The following is a 12322-nucleotide window of genomic DNA, read 5'->3' as shown; positions in this document are numbered from 1 at the left end:
GATATTTCGGTGGTGATCCTGCTCATCGCCTAGGTCGAGGATTGTTTGGTTAAAGGGATGGTGCAGTATTGGTGGAGATGAAAATTGGGCTGTTAGATTTTTGCGAGATACCAAGAAAACATTTATGATATAGTACAGAGCATACCATTCTAAGAGAAATTTAAAGTTTGTTTGATGAAAATCGGGTTTGGAATGACTGAAACATCCAAAAACAAAGTAAAACAAAGCAATCGTAATAAAGTATGGGTCCCACACTTTATTAGAATTGCTCTTTTTTGGATATCTCAGCCGTTTCAAAACCAATTTTCATCAAATAAACGTTGAATTCCTCATAGAATTACATGCTCTTTCATATTTCATAAGAGGTTTCTCATTATCTCACCAAAAAATGTTAGAAACCTGAAAATAGGTCTCAGCCAAAACTATACGATCCCTTTAACCCTCTGTGTAACACAACAATTCAATGTTCATAGGTTTGTGAGCAAAATTGGTGCAAATTTGATTCACTGGCACAGAAGGGGTTAATATTTGTATATGATTCTTCATCGACTCTCTGTTAAGATAAGTAGGGCAACCTAACATCAAGTTACATTTACACCAACTAACTGGTGCCAAATAATGCAATTTTTTTTTGTACATGGCAATGCAGAATGGTATCAAAATAATAGTATTAAATAACAATGACTAAATAAATCCAACTTCGTATTTATATATATATATAAATTCGGATTTTTAATTAAAATCAAGATTGGCATTTAATGCATTCCTTTGTTGTGACATTTCATATATATATATATATATATATATATATATATATAGAAATGGAAGGAATGAAGAAAGTGTGAAAATACATATTCCTTGGTGTTACTCCTGCACTGTATGAAATATGTTTCTTTGGCTACAGAAAGCAAGCTTGGAATAAGTGAGTAACGTTTTGAGGACAAAACAAGCAAGAAAGTGCACTGACTTCTTGCAAGCTCTCAGCCAGTAACATACAAAATGCATTTCTGTACGTCTTGAAAAAAAATGTAATGACGAAGTTGGATTTATTTAGAATATGCTGTATTCTCGAAAATTTATGTGCAGAAATAAACTGTTGGTGAATACAGCATGAACTTTGTTCCAGTTTTGTTTTTTATCTTATTATCACGCCAACACGTGGACAACCTACTCAATATGTATATATATATATATATATATATATATATATATATATATATATATATATTATACAAGTATATATATACATATATATTTGCAAATATTTATAATTATGTTTTATTCACTTATTTGATTGTCTATTTATTGATTGATTTTTCATTTGTGTACACACATTGTTTGAGTGTATAAATATAAAAATAAATAACATGTACATAGATGTTATGAAATTCTAACGCTTTAAATGGTAAGATATAGTCCTCTGTGTCTTAATTTTGCCCTTTATTCGACCCTTTTATAATTTCGAAACAGGCCTTTGTGGACCAAAGATAACCTCTTCTTTTTGAAAAGGACAAAAGTACAGATACAACGTACTGCAACTTCGAGTATAGATAAAGTACTCTTGAAATGAGTGTAAGAAGTGATGTGCTGACATCGCAGGAGCTTATATTCTCTTGAAGGAAGAAGGTGTAAAGATGGCGTCTGACCCAACTCCCGTTCGTCTCATCGTCTGGTGTCTGCCGAGGACGATCTCCACGGCGATCGTCAAATGTCTTAGCGCCATCGAGGGACTCGAAGTGTGGTTCGAGCCGCTCTGTTACAGCGCATTGGCGGCACGCACGTATGAGTTCGCCTGCGGTCGGGAGGCGCCACTGGTCTACGAAGGTAACGAGGAAGCGATCGCTTCGGCTGCGGCGATTCTGTCCAGCATGATTGGCTCCAAGATCGACGCAGATCGTATTGCGTATGTCTATCGAAGTTTTGTTGTTTTTCTTCCCAAAAGCATACATTTATTACACTGTAGATATAAAGTTCGCATACATGTGATCTCATGAGTTGCCAAAAAATCATGCGATAGACATGATATGTTTCTTTTGGCCCTATAATAGACAGCGTATTTACTCGATTATTATTCTTTTATGACACTATGCTACCGTTTTTTTTAACACTTGCATAATAGTATAGATTGACTATATTTTTTTTGATTGTTCAAGCACACAACACACACACAAATAGAAATTATTTTATCTGATCACTATGATACAGAAATTTGTTTTTGTTAGGACAGTTACGTAAAAGTACATTGAATGAGAAGTTTTGTAATCTTTTTGGAATAATCATATCTGCTCAGCAAAGTTAATGCACTTTAGCATGCGCGCACAAATACGTTGTTTTTTGTTTTTCCTACAAACATACACCGCATCATCCAGTCCAGTTTATAAAGCTGTCTTTTTTAGTACTCGAGAGCTAACTTCATGATAAAGTGTGCAAACAAGCCCCTTTTACTGCATGTTAAATTTTGTAGTTACCTCAGTAATAACTGAATGATTAATTGACGGCTGATTGGTTAGTCTATATAGCTAACAACATGCAAACTGCAATAATTACATACATGCGTTTGCGATTGGTCTACACAAATTTACACAATTGGACTCTGTAAAGCAGTATTCAGAATTTCTTCCTACTTTGATCCTACAATGATTGAACATTGTAGTGCGAAAGTAATTTCCATGTGAGTATGACTTTAATCGCTTTTCATAGCTATAGTCAAAGAGATGTACCGAAGTATTGTATATGAACCCGCAAGGGACGGGCGGGCGCAAAGCCGATATCAGCGAATGACTTCAATAATATGAATCTCTTACCTTCATTTGAATTAAAGAAGGCTCATTCTAATTGCATATGATTTTTTCTTCATGCTCTCTGTCCTTCTTCAGATATTCAACTGTAAAGAAAGATTTAGAATCGGCCCGTGGGAAGTATGTCTTGGTGAAAGATATGGCGTTTGCAGTGCGGGATGATTCAACTCGCGCCTTTATCCCAGCCGGCTTCAGGCACGTGTTTCTTGTCCGTCACCCGGTGAGGGCGTATTCGTCTTATCGCAAAGCTTATTTGAAGATAACCAATCTTCTCAGGGATGTAGGAGAAGAAACATCTTTCGACTTGGAGGTCGACGATGTAGCCCTCCCGTCGAAGACGTTTTACGAGGACTTATATTCTCTGTGGAAATACGTGCGCGAGTCCGGCCTCGATCCGGACCCGATTGTTCTCGACGCCGACGATCTGTTGGCGAAACCTTCCGAAGTGTTGTCGAAGTTTTGCCGACAGGTTGGGCTCCCCTACTCGGATTCCTTGCTTCAGTGGGATTCGTCAACAGCCGTAGCCGACTCATGGAAGGCACCCGGGGAGGCGGTGACGAAAGATTTGGTCACCATGTACGAAACTGCCATGAAGAGTAGCTGTTTCATGCCCCTCACAGAGCCCATCCCGCGAGGCCAGCTACCCAACGACGTGGCACGACTTTCTGACGCGTCGATGAAGTTCTACGAAAAGCTTCTGAAGAGTAAACTGTAACTTAACAACACAATCTGTAAAGATGGTGTTATCTTTCTTTCTGAGCTGTAATATTTGATGATAGAACGTCTACTAAAAACTGTTCACAAATTCGCGACTCCTGTTAGATATGATAGATTTGCATGAGGGGACTGCATTCTACAAGCTCTGCTTTTTAGAAGTCCCCTCAATTTCCAGCAATATTGTTTATGCATTTACCACAGTGACGTAACACTTATTTGTATCTCTGTTGGCAAGTTACCTGTATCTCTTTTACGATGTTATTCTATTCATCGCATTGTGGTACTGATTTCCTGACATTTGTGTACACGAGTGTTTCATTATATTTCTAATTATTTGTGTGTTGGAAATGAAATAAATCAACTTGAAACTTGAGATATGAGAATAATTAGACATGAAAGTTGTTTTGTTTACAACTTGAATTTGTGCTAATGCTGACAACAACACTGATGTCTAAAGGACAAGTTCACCTTAACAATCAGTGTGAATTGAATGATTATAACAATATTTGTCAATCACATCAGTGAAAGTTTGTGTAAAATCGGACAATTTGTCCGGAAATTATGAATTGTGAAAGTTTCTGCCCAGTCACAGTTGGATTAGGAGAATACAGGTTAGAGGTTATGACAAACTCTAGTATAGTCTTCTCATCTATATGGTGGCGCTGAAACTTCCAAAAAAATCATACCTTTGATAGGATTGTTAGATTTTTCCTACAAACTCTCACTGAAATGTTCTTCTATTGTAGTATTCTCTCAATTTTCATGTATATTAAGGTGAACTTGTCCTTTGAAGATACGGAGACATCTGCATAACTAACTGTAGGCCTATATCAACGTATTTATCCGAGCAAGGGTGGGGGGGGGGGGGGGGGCGGGAGGGAGACAGAAGCGAAATATGAACTGTCAAAGTCGGCATATATATATATATATATATATATATATATATATAATATATATATATATATATATATATATATATATATATATATACATATATATATAGAGAGAGAGAGAGGGAGAGAGAGAGGGAGGGAGATGGAGAGAGAGAGAGAGACAGAGAGAGTTATTATCATCATCATCACTATTACTATTATTTATTCGTCATTTCAGACATATTATGTACATGGGTAGATACAACACATATGATAAGAATGCAAATAGCGTGACTCAATTTTGTTAACAAGGTCCCATGCACACCACGCGCTCTGTAAAGTCTCTTGTGATAGCCACGTAAAGAAAACTCAGCTGCCATTATTCCATCGGGTTCACTCTGCGACCACACACCTGCATGTTAACTCCAGCTCTCAGCACGATGGCATCTAACCCAGCTTCTGTACCCCTCATCGTCTGGTGTCTCCCGAGGACGATCTCAACGGCGCTCGCTAAATGTCTCAGCGCCATTGAGGAACTCGAAGTCTGGCTCGAGCCGTTCTGTTACAGCGAAACCGCCGCCAACGTGTACAAGCAGGCTGTCGGCGCGGACCTGCCCAAGGTGTACGACGGGAACGAGGAGGCGATAACTTCGGCTGCTGAAATTCTGTCCGACATCGTGGGCTCCAAGATCGAGGCAGACCGTATCGCGTAGGTGTACAGCCGGTTCATTCCTCGTGTATTATTTCATAGTAGTCAACTCGGGGGGGGGGGGGGGGGGATTTACCCCAAATGTACTTGTGGATCAATGCAGAAATAGTGCTATAGCACATACAAGGAGGTGAACACCCACCTCCTTGGTATACTTTGGTGTAAACCAGTGCAACTTGAGGAAAATCGGATAATCTGTTCAAAAGATATGAACTTTTAAGCCTAAATTTAAAGGATTTTTTTTTTAAGATTTAAGGTTAAATCTTTCTTGTCTATGTATGACGTCATCTCTGAACAGGAAAATTCCTAGAAGAAAACTAAATAAATAGACAAATAAATAAATGTATAAATGTTATTTTGTGTTCACAAAATATGTATATATAATTATATATATATATATATATATATATATATATATATATATATGATATTGAACAGGTGTACAGACACCCTGCAGTATATTTTGCAATGTTCAAACCATGCCAAATATCACGGGGTTGCTATAATATAAGGAACGAAGATAAGTGTGGATGTTCACAGCAGCAGTTCTTCAAAGAACACTGGTATAGTTGCTGTATCACTCGCGTGGTCGTGTGCATGCTTTTGACTTTATACGGGAAATAATAAGATTTTCTTGCAGAAAATGTTTTAAAATGACTTTTGTTGATTCGTTTTGCTGTGCTCTACAAAGTATCTGTAATCTCTTGTTAATAGTTCTCAGTCATCAAAACGCCCAAAACGGAGAGATTAGGTAAAATTCCCAGGTACTCATCTGTCATGATAATATCCGTTAAAAGTGGAAATTTGGTGCATAGCTTTGTTCAGGTTAAAAGGAAACTCACGAGTCAACATGGTCAAAGGCATCATTGTTTTTTCTGATTTGCCCTTTTGCAAAGAGGCCAGTTAGAGAGCCCTGTGTAGTTTGTGACTAATTGTCACCGTTGTCTTTGTAACATTTGTAACAAATGTGAAATTCTAAAATATGTATTATCATTATTATTATTATTATTATTATTATTATTATTATTATTATTATCATAATCATTATCATTATCATCATCATTGTCATTATTATTATCATTATTTATTTGTTCATTCTTTCATTCATTTTCCATTGAAATGAAATGTCTACAATCTCGTTCACGCTATTTTCATATCAAACTTGAACATGGAAATCAACTTTAAAAGTATCTTTATTGCCTATTTTCAAGGTGTTCCCTTTGTAGATATTCCACTCTTTAGTAACCTGGTCAATAAAGTTGCACTCTCACTGTGATAAATTTTAATGCATATGTATTCTTTTAACCTGGGTGCTGAAGCCTTGCCTAACATTGCAAAATCACATAAAGAATGCATGCGAACTGGATTCCAAATAAGTCTCGAAATACATCGAGTATGCACAGGTTGATAGAATATCAATTGCTAAATGCAGGGCCGGCGCAGTGTTTTCAAAAGTGTGGGGGCCCACTTCCGGGTTTCATGAGCTAACAAGCCAAAAAAAAAAAAGGTCATCAGCTCATCTTTTTTATTCACGTTCCATATGCCACATTTCGTACAAGTTTTATATTCCATTTGATTTGAAGCAGAAATGTTTTTCACACAATGGTCAGTTTAAACCAATAATGCACAAATGTATAAGGACATATAATTAACGTGTAATATGAGGAACCCACTAAAAAGCAAAGCTCTCCCAGTCCACTTCCGGGTTTCTTCAGCTGACATGCAAAAAAAAAAAAAAAAAAAAAAAGTTCTCAGCTCATCTCTCCCCGTCCTCTTCCTGGTTTCTTCAGCTGATATTTCCGGGTGTTATAAAAAAAAATCAGAGAAAACACATAACCTTACCGCTGCCATACTTCAAGATCTCTATCTATTTCTACTTTAGTGCCACTTACGTACTTCCGGGTTGAAAAAAGTGTGGGGGCCCAAAGTGATGACACCTTATGTATTCCTTTGTATGGTGCACAAAAAGTGTGGGGGCCGAACCCCCACGGCCCCCACGGCTGCGCCGGCCCTGATATGTAGGCCTAAATGCCGATCTACGTCCAAAAAGGGAGGACAGTAGTAGGGCCATAAATTTGAATAGGCCAACATTAGTGAACTAGCCTGTCGTTATTACATTTACATGAACAAGGATAGGATGTCCAAAAATGGTATCTTGTTTGCAGAGCTATTATCAAAAATGCGGAAGACAGTCTAAACGAGTGCTAAGTATCTCGGCGGCGATGGCGCCACGTTAGTTGTACTCCGTATAATTACGTCATCAACGTGTACAGTTTGTGTGTCCCTTTTGAAAACCTGAATATCAAATTTCTTTCACCGGCTAGTATGTTGTATGAGGTCGGTTTAATATTCAGATTATCCCTCAGAATGTGGAAACTACTTCGTGATTGAGCGGGAAACGATGCCAGATTTTCAGTTGGGATATATTCAGACCACGAAAACAACAAGGAAGCGTATTTTTGAGTGAGATGCAGTTACTTGTTTATTTCTTCTTCTTGTAGAAATGATTTCAATTTTTAGGAGTTTTTACTTGAATGTTTTCAACTTTCTAGAAGGTGTCCATCAACTCCTCCCCCCTCCCATTAATCTCATTTGTATACAGTGCCTGATCGGATGTGCTTGTATATGGCTGCCATTTTAACGCGTCAGGCTCCTGAAGTTCAAATTTTAGAATGAACAGGTGGACCTGCACTGCGAAATAAATAATCTTCATGACACACACACATAAACTGCCTCAAGCTAACTAAATGTAAGGCTTCTTTTAAATTGAATGCACTTATTTGGAGCATGGTTGCCTTTTCACTAATTTGAATGACCGGCGAGGAAAAAATAAAAATGCCGTGATTGCAACATATATTTCAGAAACCATGAGATTAATTCCTTTCCGTTGCATCATAACACTAAAAAGTTTCAATCTTTTTAAAGCGAATTCAATGAAGGTGCATTTTTGTAAAATCATGATACGCAATAGACCAGTTCGTAATTCCACTTTGCGCATGAGCAGAAAAAGGTCATTTGTACCAACAGGCATTTTGGTTTATTAATTCACTGAGATAAGTATCTGTGATGTGATGATTATTCATGTGATCCTTGTTTAAATAGTGCTTGCCAGCACATCCACCTGATAGCAAGCCTGCTATTTGGCAATGTCAAAAGAAAATGGTTGTTATTGCATTCCATACGAAATAATGAATTAGATGCCTGCTAAAGTGTCAACTGGTATGACGGTCTATTCTGGTCACCTGTTCTAAACACAAGTTCATGCTTTGTTTGAACACGAATTCCATAAATTGGTATGTCGGGCAAGCTTATGAATTATACCTCTTTAAAATGAGTGAAGTGCCCAACCAACTGAGAAAAAAAAGAAAGGTCATATGCACCAAGGTGTACATGAGCTAATTACGAACTGGCTTATACTGATCTACAAGCAAGTCAGTTCGATCAATGTTCGACATACGGTAGGCCTATATTTCCCCCTTTCAAACCTCGAAAATCAAGTGTTGAAATGACAGGAAGATTATTCCGCTCAAATTTCTACTGATCTAGTTTGTTGTATGGCCATCATGGTTGCAGGTTTTCAGCAGTAAAGAAAGCGTTGGAATCGACAACTGCTAAGTACGTGTTGGTCAACGATATGGCGTTGGGTGTGCGAGACGAGGAGAGCCGCGCCTACATCCCAGCCGGGTACAGACACGCGTTCCTCGTCCGTCACCCAGTGAGGGCATATTCGTCTTACAGAAAAGCAGCCTTCAAGCGGCTCACGTCCATGGGCAGGTTGAAGGGGAATGCCCGGAACTTGGAAACGTTCGACTTAAGCGGGGTTGAAAATTGCATTCTTCCCTCGAAGACATTTTACAAAGATCTGCATTCTCTTTGGGTATACGTGCGCGAGTCCGGCCTCGACCCGGAACCGATTGTCCTCGACGCCGACGATCTGTTGGAGAGACCTTCCGAAGTGTTGTCGAAGTTTTGCCGACTGGTTGGGCTCCCCTATTCGGATTCCTTGCTCCAGTGGGATTCGTCAACAGCCGTAGCGGACTCGTGGAAGGCACCCGGGAACGCAGTGACGAAAGAAATGGTCACCATGTACGAAACGGCCATGAAGAGTAGCTGTTTTATGCCACTTTCCAAGCTCGCAGCACGCGACCAGCTACCCGCCGACGTAGTACTACTTTCGGACGCGTCGATGAATTTCTATGAAGAACTTCAAAAATACAGATTGTAATTATTTTCATAACATTTCATTTATTTTCATACTCTTAGATGAAGATCAGCTAAATATAAAAGAAAACAGCAAATTGGATATCTTTGAATAAACTATACTGATTATCAATCAATGACAAGATATACCGATGAACCACATAAAAAAGACATGAAGGGGGGCAACCTTCTTCCGTCTGTTTTATAGATGCCGTCTGTCCATTCCGCATCGATAACAGATGTGGGAAATTTTATGGCTGACTTCCAAACCTAAAGCCAGCTATATATGTTACAATATTTTTGGCTCCTCGTAGATCAATGGAATAATATCGTAGGCATACATTCAACTGTGTAAGGGATAAAATGATTCTATTGATTCTACGTTGCACCCTGTGAATTAAACGTCTTTGACCCTTCTTGATGGAGTTAGTGACGAATCTTCTTTTCTTATGTCTAATCCCCCCCAATCACCCGTTTTCTATGCACATCCAATATAATTATATACCCATTTTTTTTTGCATCCCTGCCAATCTCCCCTAAATTGTATTGACGGTACAGCCCTCAATCTATACACACTATGCCATCTGTGCCCAAATGTGGAGTAGTCCTGAGGCCCTAGATCAATGATAAGGCTTTGAAAAACATTGTCAAAACCTTAAGGGGAATAAAAAATCTCCCCTTTGGAACGAATTCCCCTTAAGATACATCGTTTTCAGACGTGTATTCCCTCTATGGACGCTTTTATACTTGATTATACATATATATATATATATATATATATATATATATATATATATATATATATAAGGAAACACACACACACACACACATGCTCAACCATTCGTTATTCTACTCACAAACATATCTTAACATATCTGACGTGTTATTTCCATTCGCCTGCTTTATGATAGACGAAAAAAAAAGAACTTCACTAAAACTAAAATTTTCGTTTAATCTAGTTAATCTATTCCATTTATATTATGTTTATAAGCAAGCTCTTGTTTCACGTATAGAGAAAGTATCATTAACAGTCGAAAACAGAGTGTTCAAATACGACGGACATGTATTTTTCCATCTCCGGAACACCGTCGACGTTTCCAGCCTCATGGTCGTCAACCCCTAGGCCATGGTGCATTATAGACAAATTCATATTTCCCAAGACGATTCCAAGGTAGTCCGTTGCAAAAAAAAAGAAATAAAAAGCGGGCGTGAGGCCGGTTATCACATTCCTCAAAAGCGCAAACCCCGTCCGTTTCATTACAAGTTCATTTCTCTCTTCGCTCATTGACAATCTTATTGCAGCCTGCCGTATCATTCTCGCAATCGTCGAAATTCGCATTCAAATTCCATTTCATAATTACAACAGGTATGAGCCGTCTGGCTAGGGTAGCCTTGGATGCTTCGATGTTTTTTTAGTATCTGAGATGTCCGTAATATTAAGAGTTTTTATCATGAGTTTTTGTCATTGTCTACAACCGGGAGCCCCGACAAAGAAAAACAGCTAGGGCTACTGCGTGCAGTCGACGGAGCCACTGTCAAGCGTACATCCAACCAGTGCCGTATATCCAACTTCTTAAGAGCGCCCCCTTTTGACATCGCTGTGTGTAGCCAACACGGTCCCGAATCCAACACCTGCAAAGCCCTGTCAAGAGCAAGGAGTGCTTTTTCTGTAATACCAGGAAGATTTCGTCTCACCTCTCTGATTATACTCTTTGGTGAAGAGCCTATTCCAAATTCGTAATATCCGTAAGATAATATAACATTCATTTATTTTTTAGTGAGCACCCCCCTGGCTTGAAATCACCTTCCAGCAACAGTAATCAATAGCCCATCTCCAGAAGTCTTCAGAAGTAAGATAGAAAAAAGCCACCTTCGCTACCACCGACTAATTAGTTTCGCGCCCTCTCTCCCCGCTGCACTATACACCACTATCCGGTCCGGCAGCGTATAGATCCACATTCAGATCCAGATCCACAGGACTGTCTCATCTGATGGTTATACAAACAGGGAGGTGGAAAGAAACATTCTATCTCCCTGGTAATAAAAGAGCATGCTTCAAAAGTTTATCGGCACGTTGGGAAGGTAGAGAACGCCACTTAGTGTGGCGTTCTTCCTGGTGGCTTCTTTCCAGGAGTAGGTATTGGTGGTAAAAGAGGGATGGCTCACTTCGGGTGAACGTCTTTTCTGCTGTTCTTTATTCTCACTGGGGTACACTCACTGATCTCTGTATATATAGTGGGTATACACTGTATTTGCAATAAGATATCTCTGCTTGATTGCATTATGCATGCCAATGTAAATTACTTCGTATTCCGAAACATGATAATTTCCCTGTAATGAACATACATACAGTGCATGTGCGAAATACTTGATATGTGGTCAATCCTTTCTTTTTTTCTCTCTCTCATTTGTCTCCCATCCTTCTCTCTTACCTTCTACCTCTTCTTTCTCCTTTTTCTACTTTTCATGTCCTCCGTTTCATCCTCCTCCTCCTCCCTTTTTTCTTCTCTTTCTTCTTCCTCCTCATCTCTTGCAATGGCGGGGACAAATTTATTATAGTATCAGAAATACGTGCAACGACCTCACGCAACTGAAGTCAACTGGTACAGTATAAATATTTTCTGCTGTGGTGGTTTAGTCTTTTTCGACTAGAGCCCTCTACGGTCAGTGCTGTCTTAGTTACTCTCACCAAACTTATCAAAATTAGTGTGAAAACTCTGATAGGGTAAACTGAGGTAATTATCAAGGTTATAATGATTGTAATGATGGCTAGCTTGATGATAACTTCATAATTCTATATTGGAATAATTATTTGGTGGATGAGAAGTGACAGAAAAGGCCGTGGAGGCATTGATTTCATTTTTTCCTGTATGATAGGTGAATAATGATTTTAAACAAAGCAAAGCAAAACAAGAAATAAACAAGAAGCTTTACATTTTTTCATTCGTACCGTTGTTCAACGGCGTAGCCAGGATTTCATCTTAGGGGGGGGGGGGGGGGGCGGTTAGTCTGCGAGGGAGCGAAGC

At 38.9% G+C, this 12322-nt stretch overlaps 1 protein-coding gene across 1 annotated transcript; it reads left to right on the top strand.

The window, feature by feature from the left end:
• The first annotated feature begins 8730 nt into the window (after window positions 1-8730).
• LOC139742062 (uncharacterized) lies at window positions 8731-9321 on the top strand. Its single transcript, XM_071652623.1, has one exon. The coding sequence runs from the start codon at window positions 8731-8733 to the stop codon at window positions 9319-9321; it is 591 nt and encodes a 196-aa protein (XP_071508724.1).
• The last annotated feature ends 3001 nt before the right edge of the window (window positions 9322-12322 follow it).

Source organism: Diadema antillarum, unplaced genomic scaffold, assembly GCF_040938485.1.
Source record: "Diadema antillarum isolate AM-2024a unplaced genomic scaffold, OU_Dant_1.0 seq00000978_RagTag, whole genome shotgun sequence".
Lineage (NCBI taxonomy): Eukaryota > Metazoa > Echinodermata > Echinoidea > Diadematoida > Diadematidae > Diadema > Diadema antillarum.
This window is presented reverse-complemented; position numbering and strand designations above follow the sequence as displayed.

Excerpts from the sequence above, each read along its gene's own strand:
- LOC139742062 (XM_071652623.1), top strand. The coding sequence starts at position 8,731 with ATGGCGTTGGGTGTGCGAGACGAGGAGAGCCGCGCCTACATCCCAGCC.